Raw genomic sequence first — 17,802 nt, forward strand, 5'->3', positions numbered from 1 at the left:
AGAGAAAAAAAAAACGGTGGATGTTTTTCTGTTTTTTTCGGGAAAACACGGGACCCTGAATATGATATATGCTTCCTCGTACACCAGTTTCATTCACCTGAAAGGCGAAATCCGCCTGTTTACTGCACACAGCAGTGCAGCATGGCATATATCCCGAAACGCATCGAGAAACGCCAGTATGTGCGATTGATCGCTGTGCTCGGATGAAAAGTTCGCATGGTAGAACAGAAGGCACCGATGTAACAGACGTGATGACTGAGTGCTCAAGTGTTTGCCGTCTGGAACGCGCAAAGTACGCAGAAGCACACGGCCGCTTTCATAACATGGCGGCAGACGCCGCGCGCATCTTTTTCAGACGGCCGTCGTCTGCTAACTGCTTGCGCTGGTCCGAGCAGAAATCTGCTTCAAAAGTCCGCGGACTGCCGCCGACAGTCCGCGACTTCCGGTCCGTGCGAAACCAACGCTTGTAGGCGGAGTGTCCGAACCTTCCGAAGATGCACGAGAAAATCGAATGCGGGACACCAGTCCCAAGCACTCCGCGACTGTCGGGGACGGACAATCGGAGAGGCCCTGTGTCGGAACATACCTTTTTGTTCTCTTACGAAAGTCCGTTTAGCTATGCGCTTCCAACTAAACCAAGAGTCAAACCGTTCTTTACGATAGCAGTGCGCGAAGGAACTGCATTCTGTGGCGTGGGTGCAAGTGTCCTCGCGTCCTGTCGAGCCGCGCTGCGCGCAACTACTAGCCTCTACTCGACTACGAGGCGGTGCGCGCGATCTTCACCCTCCGCAGCACTTGTGAGAGGGAAGCGGGCGCATGCAAGAAAGAGGAGGAGGAAGTAGTGGAGGTTCCTCCCGTGATCCTCCTTTCACAATGAGGGTCGCGTAACTTGCGGGTCTGGGTGTTGGCGGCGGCGTCCTCCGCGGCGGCAGCCCAGAGGAAAGCGGTGCGCATTCTTCCTCCCGCAATGTTTAGCGGTCACGGCGTCTGCCCGCTTCGCCGTTGTCGCCGTGCCCGAATCGCCAACGATCGCTCGCGTAGGCAGGTTGTCGCCGCGACGTTTCGCTGGTGCCGGTGCACGACTCCCGGACTCTTGCGAGAGGAACCAGTGTCAGACGCGCGCCCGGTCGAGTCGGCCCGCTTCGCCCTGTCCCGTTCTGCTTTTCGTTCGCCCGACGTACCCGCTTGGCCTTCGCCGCACGTCGGTGAGTGCCTCGCCACTGTCCTGCCTTGCCTGGTGCACGCCTTTCGCGGCCACATCTGCCGTTTCATAATCGTTTCTTTTAAGCCAATTCACAGACTGGGCAGTTTGGAGCTCGAGTTTTCTTCCTCTGGCGGTGAGACGTCGTTCCTCTAGTATGGAACGTCTTACGATGCCGCTGTACAATAGTAATTGGAGTTTTGAGATCTTTCACTGGTCAAACGCTTTATTTCCATTGAATTGCTTTCTTATATACATTCTGCGAAATTTCTTATATGTTTCCAGTCTTCAAACCACATCTGCTCTTTCAATGTCTATTTTCAATCAGTGTGTAGAATGCTAGAATTCTTCACTGGTCCAAGGCTTCATTTATAGGAAATTTGTTTCTGATACATTCGGCCCTCTGCCATAATAGAAAGTCATGTACTAGGTGCCCAAATTACTTACGTTTCGTGGTAGAGTCTCTTTGCAGCCGACTCAAGTAACAGGTGGAATTTGGCTGAAGCTTTCCTTTGGCAGTAGCACAACGTCCATATTGAACGAAACCTATATGACTTGTTGCATAATTGGAATTGTATAATGTTATACTATTCATTGAAGATCTGAGGATTTTACTCCAATGTCCCCACCCTTCTCTCGCATGTGCGAGAAAACATACCATGATGTAACCTGAGAGATGGTATTTGTTGAGCCATTGTGTGAATTTTGTGAACTGCCTGGTGACACTACTGCAGCTGCCGACGTTTAGTCATAGCCCCAAGGCAAATTTGTGACATTCTATTAAGTAATCTAATAAGGTAAAAATAGAATAACTATATTAATAACTAAATTATACTAATAGTAATAATAACTATACTAATAACTAAATTATAGAATTATGCCACAGTTAATTGCCTGGTTTTTAAGAAAAAAGTGCAAATTTGCCTTCACTTATGTGGATGCGAGCTGCTGCAGCGACGGCGCTAGCATAAACTTGTGTTGCCGCCTGCCAGCAGCTGCAGAAAGCAGCTGGCAGGCTGCGACACAATTATATGCTTGGGACATCATGGCAGCAGTTCGCATCCCCATAAGTGAAGGCAAATTTGCACTTTCGTCTTAAAAACCAGGCAATTAACTGTGCAAAGCGTTATACTAAACGAACTCAGCTCCAAAATGCGATCTTTCTACAATATTTGAGCAAGAACAAGCGGTGAGCGCAAAACATTTTTTGGAACACGCGCAGTGAAATATGCAGGACCCTGTAATATATATTGCAAGACAGATAATCGGCGGTTTGTTATAGCAACACAATTGGTCCCAAGCAAAGGCAAACGCAGTATTTGATGGCAGATGATAAATAGAATGGTGAGATTTAAGAAAATTGCTGGCTTAAGAAGAGTTTGATATTTGCTGAGCCATTAATGATTAGCTTGACAACAAGTTAGGTTGACCCAGGAATGGGGATAATTGTAAATCTCTCAGAAAGGCATTTGTCTAGAAGTAGGAATTAAAATATGCTGATGATGATACATGCTCCACAAGAATGCACTACCTTTGAACAAGGTTGTGAGAATTTCACTAAGCATCAGGTTCTTGTACAATTTTTCCAGGAGCGGCACCAAGCTGACTGAGTTGCAAAAGATGCAGAGTGAGCGGAAGATGCTGAAAGATTCACCTCCAGAATGCCCAGATGCTGCAAAGGTGAGCACTCTAAATTTGCGCAGTGCTCTCTGACATTTCAGATTAGGACAGCAGATTTGCAGATAGTTGTTGCTGAGAAAGCTTATCACTGCGTCTTTCGATATCGGAGTGCTGTTATGTGTGGAGGCGGCATCTGTCTTTTCAGTAGGTAACCAAGCCTTGTAATTTTATTCAGCAGTACTCCTAAGTTTAGTCTGTGCTTACCTCTCAGTTGTAATAGTTAGTACTTGTTTTTTGTTTTTTTCTTGAATATATGCACAAGGCCTTGATAGCCATCATAGTTTTCCTTAATGACCAGAAACATTTAGCTTCAACTTACAATTGTGTATTGCAGAGATGCTCTGTTGGCAGTAAAAAGCAAGCATGTTGAAATTTTCAGACTGGATGATTATTAGCATTTCATTTGGGCTGGTATGTTGCTTGCTCAGATGAGTACTGCAGTATGTTTTGCAAAGATCTTAGTGATGCTTAAATACCCACACAAGCTCCAGTATTTTAGTATATGTAATTACTTGTCCTATTTTCATTTCATTTAATTTATATACCCGAAGGGCCCAGAATCAGACATTTCATAGAGGGGATAACAAGAAGCTTCAAAAGGGTGTTTATTATAAGCATGAAGAACAAAACACAAATAAAGGCTCACTCACTTACGACAATCACTTTCTTTTTTTTCAACAGGCATTGTTGCAGGGCCAAGCAGGAGTCCCAAGTTCACTGGAGAAGCCTTCAACAAGGTGAGCAGTCACAGTGAAAGGGTAAATTGCCGAGCCCACAATTGCAAACAGACTGGAATTGTAGGCTCAGCTTCAATGCAAATACGTTCATTTTGTATCATTATCACATTTATAAGTTATATGGTCTTGCTTTTGTGCCTTTATGCCTCTGTTAGTTTATGATAGTAAGATCTTTTTTTTTTTTTTTTTTACGAGCACAGTTCCTTGGTATCATTTTAATTGTCTTGTGATTCAGTGTGTATATATCACTCTGTAGTACGCAATCTCCTGTTGGATGCATCACGCTGCTTCTATTTCATTATCGTGTATGCATTATGGAACAGGAGGTCCCCGGGATAATTCTACTTTGGGACCTCCTACTGTACTGCCGAAAATGTATACTTGTTTTTATTTTGCGCTACTAATATACTTCAGGCTTCTTATTAGGGGGGGACAGTTGCCTTGTACATAAGTGTATAAAGTGCAGCTCGTTGAGCTTATTTTCATGGCACTGCGAATGTTAGTATTTACATTAAAAAAAAATTGATTGTGGGGTTTAATGTTTCAAGACTGCATAGTGGGCTATGAGAGACGCTGTAGTGGGGGGCTCCGGATTAATTATAACCACCTGGGGTTCTTTAGTGTACACCAAATGCATGGCACATGAGCGTTTGTGTATTTCGCCCCCATCGAAATCTGGCCAGAATCTAACCTCCCACTTCAGCAGCACAATGCCATAGCCACGGGGCTACCACATCGGGTGTTAATTTCATTAAGCAAACCATTGTAAGCTAGCATATTGTTGGAAACAATATGGCTGGAAATAGCATGGAGTGCTGGTTTTGCCACTGCAGTTCATCAATTGACCAAATAAATGCCCAAGGCACAAGAGTCTTTCCTTGCAGAATCAGCTCGCGAAACAGTCTCCACTACTGTCTTTTATGATTATAAGCATAAAATACCCATAAACAGGGGAAATGCTTCTACTGACGCGAGAGGCAGTTTCGTTTTATATTTCATAGGAGTGGTAGCTGTCCTTCTTGTGTGTAGTTTGCAGCTCTGATTTCAAATTTCATCAAATGCGAAGGTTATGCAGGAGGCATTTGGCTCCTCGAGCGTTCGGTGCACACTAAAACGGTGCATAAGGTTTATTTAGGGTTCTCCCAGCAAAGCAGTATAATATTCTGAATATCCGACAATTACTGATTAACAAATCTCTCTGACTATTTTTTTTCCCTCAGTTTATGATCAATGCACTTTATTTAATTTGATGTTATTCTACACAATTATGGGGGAAATTGTTTTTTGGTGAGATCTCTTAGATCTTAAAAGCTATCGGGGAAACCTGGAAGAATGCTTAAGATCTCGCAGCAAGCAGTGGAAAAGAAAATGGTCGATCTGACTCCAAGAAGCTGAAAGACATCATTTATAGGGATTGGTGACCAAATGAGGATAGGTGAGGGTATTTCATTTGCATCGTGCACAACTTAGTACTGTGTTGATGGCCACCTTGGCAAAAGATCTGCAAGAATACAGCTTGACAAGGCTCGATTAAAAGGTTGAAGTGGAATGATGCGGGCAGTGTAATGCATGTAACCGATGTCCGGTGGTTTCTTTGAGAATGCTAGTGTTTCTTAGGTTCGGGAAATACAATTGCAGTCGAGGTTGGGAAAGGGTTTAGTGCATTAATGAGATGAAGAAATTTGCTGGCACTTTTGAGCGCAGGACAAGGGGCACTTAGAGGTCTCTGCGCGAAGCATTTTTCCAGCAGCGGATTTCTGATTATGATGCTGGATTTTTTTCATTAGCTCAGAATACAAATAGTTCTTCCACTTTTAATCAATTTTCCTTTCAGAGACTAGGGTGCAGATTTCATGTTGATAGAACATAATGTTTATTCTTGTGGGCGAGAATGCGGCTTTCTCTGGCTTCATTGTCTGTTTACTTCTGTGGCTGTGAACAAAAAAAAAAAAAAATCAAGCCCCTTGGTTCCCTGTATTCTTCTCGTTCATTGCATAGCGAGGGCCTCAAATTTAGCAGTCTTGATTCCATCAGGCATGCAGTATACAAGGACTTGATGGTCAGTTGCCTGCCACTATGAGCCTGAGTGGTGCTTGCTAACACTATGAGGGCTAGATCTAGTAGACATATGGAGATACCCAAGAAAGTGAACAGGAAGATGGTGCCGTGGTAGCATAACAGTAAAGCACCGCACGTGTAATGCATTGTAAGATGTGGGCTTGGTCCCCCACCGGTGGCAAGTTATCTTTTCGTTTCCCTTTCCCTCGTATTTCTACATTTCAATGAAAAATAACAGCTAATTCCTCGTATGCTGTCTCTGACGCTTTGTTGTCCGTTGGCTTCTAGTGTTCATTGTTGGCTCTCTGTATTTAGCAGAAAAGCCGGCACCCTGACTGAGCAGTCCCGCAGCCAGATGGCAACAAATGGCATGTTGGCGGCACAGGGCACATCGGGAGACTCGACAGGGGCTGGCAGCCGGCGGAAGCGTCTCTGGCGGGTGCTCAAAGCTGCGCTGCCCGTCCAGGTGGCGCTAGTGCTGCTTTACTGCGTTGCCTGTCTCCTAGAACCACACTGCTGTGACCTGCTCAACAACTTCCACACCTCGTTCGGACCACAGCTCAGGTACACGTTATGCACTACAGCTTTCCATATGTTCATCAGCTATTACCTTAGACTTGAACTGAATCTAATCGATATTTAATGTGTGTTACCCGCCCCCTTTCCCAAAACAAAACAGAATTCACTTAATAAACGTTTTTCATTGAATAGCATTAAGAGACAGCTTCAGCTCGTGGCCACCTGATTTTCCTGTTGAGATACACCTCAGACGAGTTATAACGTAACTGTTTACATTGCAGGACCGGCTATATTCAGACTCCCGTCTGCCCGTTCATAAAACTCGTATACTCGGTGTATAACGCTTATAGTGCAGCCATGTGGAATGAAATATTGGTTGTAATGCTGCTTCCGGAAAATCCTGCTGACAAGTTGGGCATCGGGCACGCTTCTCAATGAGGTGCGCCTGCAGTAGGTTTGCCAACCATCCTGAATTTAGCCGGACTGTCCCGACTTTTGAGCAAATGTCCTGGCTTTTTGTCTGCTCTGACATACAAACACTGAGTGCACATATTACAGGCATCATGAACATGAACGAGTGCTGTTAGCATAATGAAAGCAGCTTTGCCTGCGGTGAAGCCCCACCATACAACCACAAGAAACGGTGTGAAGCAATGAGTGTTAACCGACTGAATCAATAAAACAGATTTGCTTATTATAATGCCTGGTAACACATTTGCACATTCTTCTCATGTTATTGCATTCTCATAAGTATAAGGGTGGTTTCATTTTTGTCATGGTTACTGTTATGTTGTAGTCCCTAACTGTTCACAGTAACCCTATCTGTACTGGTGGCTGTGTTCCACATGGTAGGACAGAAAAGAAATCAGCAAATTTATTGCATGTGCAGGCTGGCAGCCCTTGTACGAACAGGGTCGCCCTCCCCCGCCGCTCACAAAAACAAAAAAAAGAATAAACAGTGTGCCTGCCACGGAGGCAGGGACGCTGGTTTTTTTTTTTTTTCTGCTCCTTGTTCATTCACTCCACATATTCTCCTCCGCATTGTCTTTGTTGCTCTGCCCTCCACTGCCAACTAGTTGGCAACCCTAGTTGGCTGTGGAGGGCAGAGCAACAAAGACAATGCGGAGGAGAATATGTGGAGTGAAAGAACAAGGAGCAGAAAAAAAAAAATAGCGTCCCTGCCTCCATGGCAGGCACACTGTTTATTCTTTTTTTTTTTTTTTTTTTGCTGCTTCTGAACAAAAGTTTACAAAAAGCCAACACTGCCCGTCTCCCTGTATTTTTGCAGATACACACACGGGCCACCGCCTATTTAAGTGTCAATGGAGGAGCGCCCCCAGTTGCACAATTTGACGCATCCGCTTGCCTAGAATGAGCCCCGCAGTGCAACGGGGTCCAAGATGACCCGCACGGATCTCTTGACTGGCCAGACTGATCCATGACCCTGCATCCATCCAACAAGGCAAAGCATCCTTCCCCAGCACATTGCATTGAATGGTCACGGAGAGGAGAAGCCCACACAAAAACACTGCCACAAATGATCCACCTCGAAAAGCAACGAGCAGCCTCATTTCGCTCGGGACATCACTTGATTCATTGTGCTCTCTTGTGTGTTCAGGTTGCTTTTTCTTTTGTATTTTTATTTTTCTGTGGTATCTCGTTTGTGCGTACTCATCATGCCTCTGTTATCGTAATGCAAAGTGAGGTGGTGCATCAACATTTCTCGCATGCATTTTCTTAGAGTTATCACAACGCACGTCATTATAGTATCGTTGCACACAAGGCATACCAGTATGAAAGACTTCATTAGAAGAAGTGTCTGTAGAAAGTGCAAGAATATTGAAAACAAATATGACACACACTACATAGAATTAGGAGCGACCCTTGGTCTCTTCAGGCAAGTGGTTTGAAATTCATTGCTTCAATTTATCGAAGTTCATAGTTTCATTGTTATTTATTTTTAACAGATCTTGTGACACTTTGCAGTTATTGCGCAAGCTAAAAACGTAGGTGTGCTAATGGCTATTGAAACAGCTATTTCTTGCTTCTTTTAGTCACCAGTCATTATTACTTGCGTATGCAAAAATCAAGCCCTCCATTGATATTAGCGGATGCTCTAAAAGGGTGTCATGACAAGACTGCCGCATCGCATTGATCATGTCCTTCACATATTCATCATTGCATCTGGTAGAAGAATGTAGCAGATGTTCTACTGCATGTCTTGTTTGTCAGTTCTGGCGACAATTGAGGCAGCAGTTGCATTTTTTTTTCTTTTTTTATTTCATGGTGATGTATGTATTCACCATGTAGCTGTGTTGTCTTCATAGGATCGTACATATCGGAGTTGTGTCCAGTGTGTGACATAGCTCTGTGGCTATCACTGTTGGCGTTGAGTGTTTGGCTGTGTATGATTTTCTGGTGTTGCTTTGCGATTAGGGTTGCCACGTTTGTTGTGGGGCGAAAAAAAAAGCAACCATGGGAGTCTGCTGTGGTGGTGACTGGCGTTAGATTTGCCGCGAAAATGTATCGTGCATTCAACTGAAACAAAATTACCAAGTTATGTGCAACATCGATTGCAGATGAAAACAATTCAAAGTAAAGAAAGGTGGTGCACTTTCTCCAATATAAGTGTTGCGAGGGCTGAGAAACTTAATTAGCTCATTTTACTGTGTCTTCTAACTTGCTGTTTTTCTACCTGATCGGTTCTGTTAGGACATGGTTTGTCAGTCATTCACCAAGACACGATTGGAAAGTTGACAATGCCGGTATCGGCAAAATACCGCCAGTGCCAGTTAAAAGGTAGAAAGTGGTACCCTTTTTGCAATGCAAGGCAGTAGCGCTTTTTTAAAAAATGCACTTTGAATAAATTATGGTAGCAAAAAATCATGAAATATAGGTATCACTTTCAAAACTGCTCACCAGCCTGCTGATAGGAAACATTTTCACCCCACGTGATAGGACTACTATAGATATAGTAGCTTGCTCTTAATGAGGGGAAGAATGTTAAAACACTGCCCGCAGGGCATTTTCGGCGCACTTGTTATGCCAGTGAAGATTACTGATAAAGCCAGTACACTTCCGTGGTAGTAGGCAAGTTTTTTTTTTTTTTTTTTTTCAGTTACTGTTACTATGCTTTTTTTTCTTTTTTTTCCGTGAGACAGGGGCCAAATCAAGTTTTGAACATGTATTGCATGCAGGTTTTTCATGTCGGTGAATTCGTTAAGCGCTTAGTTCATTGTCCTTGTCTTGTTCTGCGGTGTTAATACGCGCACAGTGTTTTGTGCAGTAGCATGGCATGGAGGAGAAGGTTTGTATGGCATGCTTTCTTGTTTTTCTTTCTCCTGTTGCATTAGGTGTGTCTTTTGATGCATATTATGGTGTAGCTGTTGCTGTTTTTGTAGATTTTCCATTATTCTCTGGATTCCCAATCAGAGCATCTTGTGAGAAATCATGCCGAGGTCTAAAACTTTCATTCTCACACTTGTTTTCCGGTGTTCTGGCATCATTGTCAAGAGTTTGAGACAGGGTGTCCAAAGACCTTTAAATCATAGGCATCTTGAAACAATAACTTTCGCTACCGAGGTTGGGTGCTTCAGCTGCTCACCGTTGTGACTGGCAGATTTCCTCTTTTGTCACTATAATGTAGCATAATGGTAAAGTTCTTGCACACAAGTTCCTGTTCACATACTGAACTGACGTGCCTCTGACCCCTTATCTTAATCACATGCATCTCCACTGTAGATCTTACCAGTATGCATCTTTGAAACAATAATTGATGTTTTTCAGGTTTAAATGTTTGCTGTTATTATAAGGAGCTGCGTGTTATACACTGCATCAAAATTATATAAAAACTTGAATATTTGTGAGCAGGCTTGCTGTAAAGTGGAAAAAAAATTGTGTTCAGCTCTCTAGGGTTTCACCTAAAGATTCAATGCATTGATATGCAGTTCGTACCCATCATCAAAAAAGTTAGCTCAACTTTCTCTTTGTTTTATATATATAACAATACTTGAGTACCTTGAGAGAAGTTTATTGTGCCTTATTCCCACCATATGACGCATGTTATTTAAAAAGAATGAACTATTAGGATCTGGACAAGTTATCTTAATGCTTTCCAGATGAGAATATTGCAGTGCATTCAGATTGTGTTGTGAAACCTGTTTCCTCATTTTTTTGGTGATGGCTCTGCTTGAGGAAGTTGCTTGGAATGATAAAGTAGGCCACAAATTGCCTTGATGCTGTGATTGCTGCAGCTTACCCTCAGCTGTGGAGGAAATATTTTTCTACTGAATAGTACACACAATGCCTGTGCTCATTATATTGGTGTACTCCAGTCTCCACAAATGGATGACTACACATGTTTGCCTCATCCTGTGCTGTGAACTAGAGAAACTTGGGAAAAAACAAACAAAAAAAAAACATGCAGTTTATCAATACTATTTCCTATAGAGCTTGTTGATATTTTTTAAAGTCGTGCAAATGGCCACATCTTGTTATTCTGTTGTTGCAGACTGTAGTCCACTTTCTCACTGGGAATCATTTCTTTTTCAGATGTTTTTGTTAGAGCATGTTTATTATTTCTCTCTATTTGATGATGTGGTCAAGCATCCTTTTTTTTGTTGAAGATATCCATTTCAAGTCAAAACAGCCCACAGTGGCAGATTAATTTTTTTCTTTTACTTTCTCGTAGTATTTATTGCACAATTTCGTGCCGCCTTGAATCACGATTTCGGTAAGTGCAAAATGTCAACGCAAGCTCATTGCGAAGGCAGGATTTGTGCTTTGCGTTGGCACTGTCTAGTCAGAGCAAAAAAATTCTCGCCACTTGTTTCTTCTTATTCTTTTTTTTTTTTTTTTTGTCTCTATGAAACAAGCCTATTTACAACCTAAATGACTCTATGAAAAACAGATAAGGTTTTAGACGCGTTGAATGTCTCACAGATGCTCTTTCAGAAACAGAGCTCGCATTGTTTTCCAGTGCTGCTGTTTCTGATGCAGTTGGCCAGCACCATGCAGAACGCAGGTGCTACACTGTATGCTATGTACGACTTCACTAGTGGCCTTTCTAGATGTGTGGAATAAAGTGAACATTATTGTCCAACCTGTCTCCTTTACTGTTGCATTCACATTTTGTTACTGCCACAAGAAAGAATAAGAAATCGGATATTTAGCCGCACTATCCCTAAAAATAGCCTGTAATTTAGCGAGCCTGTATTAAGGATTACGAATGAGTAAAGTAGGAGAGATTTCATCAAATGACTGCCATGGTATGCACACACCTGGAAAAAATGCCAATAAGAGATGGTACATAAGGGAACACCGAACAGTGGTCTGCACTGGTCTCAATCATGTTGGCTGTGTTATGTCTCTGTTCCTTAATTAACGTGGTGAGTTGGGTGTGTTGGTACATTCTTACAGAACTGCAGCACAATAAAACAAGGGACGACTGAACTTGCAACAGGTTTTATTGTAGCGAATTTCACATATATATGCACAATCTAACACAGGCGTCATTAGTTGCACATGTTCACTGCTCGTCCTGGTCGTTTCTTTGTGTCGTCCCTGTGTTTTATTGCGCTGCAGTTCTGTAACTCTGTTCCTTAATTGTACATAGCAGCAGTGCAGTTGTCGGACAATTACTGCAGTTGTTTCTGTTGTTTCATAATAGTCTAGAGGGGGGGCAACCATCTGGTGAGTATCTTGCAAAAACTGGCAGAAAATTGGGAATGAAAAGATTAAAGCTCCAATTTAGTTTGCTGCTCCATAAGTCCCAACCCAAAAAATTGTATGATTCGTAACCTATTTATGTTGTCTGTGTATCTTCGTTCCTTGCTTTTGTCTAATTTACATGCAACGCTATACATACTAATGGCACACCAACAGGCATAAGTAGCAACGTTTGTAACCTGAATCTGTGTAAGTGCTTCTGAAGTGGACAAATGTAATGTGCGTATAGTTTATACAGGGTGTCTCAGTGAACACTTTCAAAATTTATTTAAGGTTTCCTGTGGCAGATAACCCAATTCTAGTTAATGATCTGGTCTACTCGAAGAGGCGGTCATTACTTCCACAAAAAATTTAAATGCATAATCGACTAAACACAAATTCACTAAATAAGTTTTTAACCAATAACTTGATGGCCCATATTGCAATTTACAAATTGTAGCCGTGGAGTTCGCAAGGTGGGTCCACTTAGAATTAATTCTCCGTGTGGCACCAGTTTCGAGATATTAATTCCCGAACTTTGCAGAGAAATGCATTGGCGTTCCAGTTAAAGGGACACTAAAGAGAAACCGGAAGTTGAGCTTAAATGGTAGATTATCCTTTCACGATCACAGCCATACCATTCTTACTGCAAACAGATGTTTAATAGGCGAGAAAATAGCGAAAAACCGAAGGATAGGTGCTGACGCCCCTTCGAATTTCCCGCACTACACGTTCTGACGTCGCAGATTACAAACGCAGGCCGGTCGCGATTGGTCGAGAGCGATTTATCGCTGTTAATAAAACACAAAATGATATACACCTTAAACGTACATAAACAGCATTTGCCAACTTTTTAAACCGTTTCAAGCGAGGAAGTACAAGTTTAGCACAAAATTAAATAAATAAGAAAAAATGGCATGGTGATACATACGTGATAGTTTCGTAGTTTCGTTTTTGGTCAATGCATCGTCGCGCGCGCCTGTTCCGCTCTACGATGTTTGGTTGCGTGTTGCGTGGCTCGAAAAAGGTTGACTTCGCGGGAAACAGCCAGAAAATGCCTTGTGTGTGTAGTGTTGAGGGCTGTATAAATGGCCCAAGGCGCTTGCTCAGGGGCAGCGGCAGTGTTGACTCGATTGTGTCCTTTCATGTGGTGAGCCCCGGCGTTCGCAATGGCTCAGTGCTCTGCCGATGATAAAACGGCAAAAGAGCCAGAGAAACCGATGGTGTGCTCTCTGCATTTCTCGCCCTCGGAAAGTATCTTGGCGTGCCCCAGAGGCCAGTCCTTTCTCGAGCAGCTGTTCCCTCAATGCGGCCTTCATCAAACCCCCTTCCGGTGCCCCTGCAGCAGCAAACTGGCGGCTCGGTGAGTGCTCAATGTCATTAAATAAAGCCACGAAATAACCATACCGAGTACGTGCGCAACTTTCTACGCTTGTTCTGTCGGGAACATCGTCGCCTGGTGGACTGGACGCTTTGCCTTCCGTCGACGAAAACGAAGCTCTCCGCCGGCGCGGCCGGCGCCTCACCGCCATCGCACGCGGAATCACCTACCGCTCGAGCACGGAGGATCATTTCGCGCTCTGTTTCACTGAATATCGCTGAAATGCAGTCCTGCTTCCCTGGCAACCTCTTCGTTGCAAGTCAGCTGCAGCAGCGGTATCCATCGCGGCAAACGCAAACGCAGTGACCATGCATGCGGCCATGATGCATCCAGTGCCTCGGCCGTTTACGCAAGCGGTGACGTATCATGGCGCATTCTGATTCGCCGAGAGCAATGAAATCTGTGACGACACTGCTTCAGCGCCAAATCTGGGGTGAGAGAAATGGAGGAAGAGATATTTGGTCTTTGTTTACGAATTTCTCCCCTAATAACTCATATTTTTGCACCCAACAAAAACTGCATGCATTCCTGAAGGTCCCTCTTTTATTCCAGCTGAACTTCCTGTTTCTCTTTAGTGTCCCTTTAATTTTGTGCTTCAATGCATAAAGCGACGTTTTGTTAAGCACCTAACTGAACGTCAATGCACTGATCATCACTGGCAGGTCGCGTATGTTGTCTCAAGGTAGAAAGCAAGCGCGTGGGCACCAATATACGATGACTCATTCCGTTTCCCGAGGATACGCATCCTAGCTAATGAAGCATACGACAGCTTGTGTGCATGCAGACGACGGAAGCGAGAAACCATTTTTATGGAATAATCGTACGCTTTGAGCTAGCTGCTTTATTTTTACTGGGGAGGAAAACTGTTTTGCTTTATCAACCACTGAGCCGCTATTCTGGACATTCCGCCATTTTCTTCGAGGCGTGACGTAGGCGTGACGGTTACAAAATGGCGCCGATGGCCCCGTTTTGCTTTCGTAACGTGACGCAAATCTGACGTTTCACCTATAAAACTGTAATGTAGGCATTGAACCTAGCGTGGTTGATAAAGCAAAACAGTTTTCCTCCCCAGTAAAAATAAAGCAGCTAGTTAAAAGCGTACGATTATTCCATCAAAATCGTTTCTCGCTTCCGTCATCTGCATGCGCGCAGGCTGTCGTCTGCTTCATTAGCTAGGATGCGTGTCCTCGGGAAACGGAATGAGTCATCGTATATTGGCGCCCACGCGCTTGCTTTCTACCTTGAGACAACATACGCGACCTGCCAGTGATGATCAGCGCACGCTCTAGGCCGCGTTATCGCTATCTCGTGAACCGCAAGTGACTCAGCCCGACTCGTCTGGCTGAGAAGCGGCCGAATATCATCGATAGCGTTGCGCGCGCCACAGGTATCCGCTTGCGCAACGCAAGCGCCGGCACTGCCATCTCTTGTTCACTTCGCTGCTTACTCGCCCCGCGAGAGGAAACATCGAGACGCCGCCTTGCGTACATTTATTTTTATAAATTAAAAATTCGCCGTTGTCATAGCCTTTGATGAGGCGAAAAGACATTAATATTGATTACAATACAAACGCAGTAGCGAAAAGTGCAAAAAGTCGCAAGAAGTTTGCTAGTTTCAACAAATATTATTTCAAATAAACGTGTTTTTATTAGAAATGATGGTTCAAAACACAAATGCCAACACCACTCGAGAGCGATGCAAATGCTATGAGCACGCGTTGTGAACAAAAAATTCTCATGGCCCCAGATGACAGGAAAAATGCGGCGATGCGCATGCCTCACGACTGACACTGCATATGGCCGCTCATTACCATAATTCGCGCGGCTCGTCGCACCACAAATTATGGCGGAAAATCTCTGCAATGGCGGCTCAGCGCAACGTCACGCAACGTCAAATTGACGTTTACGAAACAGCCCTTCCTGTGACGCTCTTCACGGGATATTCTTTCAGCCAATGAACAAGCTGACATGCCAGCTATCTTGGAACGCCACCACATATTCGCGAAATTGCAGATGCATTCCACGGGCTTCTGCACGCTACCGTCCACTTTCTTTTTAAAGCGCTAAAGTCGCAATATAGGTGCCAAGGACCACAAAAAAGTATTAGTCGATAAAACTTGCAGCTCCACGTCACGTTTCGTCATTCTGACGAAAACACAAAATTGCATTTTGCAAAACTTCCGTTTCCCGGCACAAATTTCGAAACACGTGACCTCTGCACAGCCAATGAGACAGCCAAGATGGCGGATAATGGCGGCAGTGCAGCCGCCATGCGTGTCCAGAATCCTAGGGCGCGATCTTGTACGCGTTCCAAAATGGAACGGAGGCGTTCCGTTCCATCGAGCCGCACACGATTGGTCAATTTCAACCGCGACGTTCAAATTGACCAATCGTGTGCGGCTCGATGGAACGGAACGCCTCCGTTCCATTTTGGAACGCGTACAAGATTTTGATGGAATAATCGTGCGCTTTGAGCTAGCTTCTTTATTTTTACTGGGGAGGAAAACTGTTTTGCTTTATCAACCACGCTAGGTTCAATGCCTACATTACAGTTTCTTGGGCGAAACGTCAAATTTGCGTCACGTTACGAAAGCAAAACGGGGCCATCAGCGCCATTTTGTAAGCGTCGCGCCTACGGCTGTGTTCCAATTCTTTCCATCATCGTAGACAGTCTACTTTGACGTCTACGAAGACAGCCAAGACAGCTTTGAGGACAAGTAATGGAACGCGTTTCGAGCCGTCTAGAAGACTCTTCTGCGACGTGACGCCACCTCGCGGCGACAAAAACAACATTGAGAAAAGCACACATTAGTTCTGTATTTTAAGTATTTTCGCCTGCGAACCTATGAAAAACATGATGCGACTTAAATTAAGGGCATAGAAAAGCGTGTCTACGTTTTTGTGTGCGCAGACAACCTTCCTGTCAAGTTTCTAAGCGCCCTGCTCAGTCACCATCTTGTTTAGACAGGAAAGTAGCCTGCATCGTTCTTTACTTCGATGTTGTCTTCGCGATGCTGTCTACTTTGACATCTTCGTGAGAATTGGAACGAGACTTAAGATGGCCGCCGTCCACTTAGCTGTCTATTTAGCCGTCTAAGGCGAGTATTGGAACACACCCTATGTCACGCCTCGAAGAAAATGGCGGAATGTCCAGAATAGCGGCTATGCTCTAAGTCAAACTAAGGCCAAACGCGCTCGGCACGCCCACGCCAGCCACCGTCGTGGCTGCCAGCGATAGCGCGCTGCGCAAGTTTGCCAATCGAAAGAATGAGTGTGGCGCACAAGCGCGCAAACCGCACGAGCGAATGTATCTCTAATGATGACGGTGCAAACTGCACCACGCGCACCGCTGTTCGGGTTTCATTTGACGCGGATAGCACTTCTTGTTTCGGCGAACCTTGCGAGAATACTCGCCGTAAACTGCAATATCTTAGCTTTTGTTTTCTTTTAGTCTTATTTTCTCCCTTTCAGATATAAGAACAAGATCAGAAGCGAAAATATCTCACTATAGGGGGATCGCGCAGCGCCCAAACCGGATGTGCGTGCTTGTCCATGGTGATGACTGGACGGCGCGCACTGTATACCTTCAGCTATGTTTGCGCCACGCACTCCGCTGTCCAAGCACTATGGTTCAAGTTTCATTTTTTGACGCTGATAGTACGTCAGGTTTGAAATTTCAGCTCTTTCTTTGGCGCCTTGTATCGTGTAATACTTAGCAGACACGACAGTTAGCGCGCATTGTATATACTGCGCTTAATTGTTAGCTCAAAACTTGAGTTTTTTTTTTTTTTTTTTTTTTTTTTTCCGCGGCGGAATCACGCTTGCTCCGCAGCAGAGCGGGATGCCAAGCTGCCGGAGTGCCGCCCGCCATATTGTTGATTCCGTCGAGCGGACAAAGGAACTTGGAATAACAGGACGATTATCCGCCTTCTGTGAACCTTTTGTGCGGTACGTGGTGAATTCGTTGTTGCTGGTTATTGTTATAGCGGATATCTGGATTCGGAAGCAGTCGCTAGAAGTGCAATTACTCGCGATTACAGCGAACCGTAAATGTTGAAAACTGGCGGCAACAGTCGCATTTGCGTCCTATACTAGTGCCGCTCCAAGTGTATCGCGTTGATGTTGGTATTTATTTCAGGTGTCTATTTAGGCATTGTATCGTGAATACTTGGAGCAGAAGTAAGTCGTGAAGGCTGTTAATGTTGCTCATTTTGAGTTTCGAGCAAGTTTTCGAGTGGCGTCCACGTGTCCACTGCTGCACGATCATTAACGCCGAGTTACTCAGTCGCCTTCTCACATCTGTGGGAGATGAAACACGTCCTTTCAAATCCACAAGGAAATGAAACTCGCACATAAAGCTTTGTGAAGAGCTTCTTAAAGAGATTAGCTTGTAACTTCGCTATGGGCTTTCTTTTTTGTTTCTGAGTAACGAGTTAAGAACGAAGTTAATTTGTTCGCATACATGAGGTAAAAACTCGCGTTAAAAAATGGGTGATCCCTATATGCTTTCACTTTGTGTTT

At 44.2% G+C, this 17,802-nt stretch overlaps 1 protein-coding gene across 1 annotated transcript in view; it reads left to right on the top strand.

Moving 5' to 3' along the window:
* LOC119458425 (uncharacterized) overlaps positions 1-11,296 on the top strand; it is a 129,676-nt gene extending 118,380 nt beyond the window's left edge. The window contains exons 21-25 of the mRNA XM_049670856.1: positions 1,042-1,205; positions 2,791-2,881; positions 3,563-3,618; positions 5,992-6,240; positions 7,484-11,296. Of these exons, the coding sequence (XP_049526813.1) occupies positions 1,042-1,205; positions 2,791-2,881; positions 3,563-3,618; positions 5,992-6,240; positions 7,484-7,511 (588 nt within the window). The 3' untranslated portion in view covers positions 7,512-11,296. The remainder of the gene's footprint in view (positions 1-1,041; positions 1,206-2,790; positions 2,882-3,562; positions 3,619-5,991; positions 6,241-7,483) is intronic.
* The last annotated feature ends 6,506 nt before the right edge of the window (positions 11,297-17,802 follow it).

Source organism: Dermacentor silvarum, chromosome 7 (genome assembly GCF_013339745.2).
Source record: "Dermacentor silvarum isolate Dsil-2018 chromosome 7, BIME_Dsil_1.4, whole genome shotgun sequence".
In the NCBI taxonomy this organism is placed as follows: Eukaryota; Metazoa; Arthropoda; class Arachnida; order Ixodida; family Ixodidae; genus Dermacentor; species Dermacentor silvarum.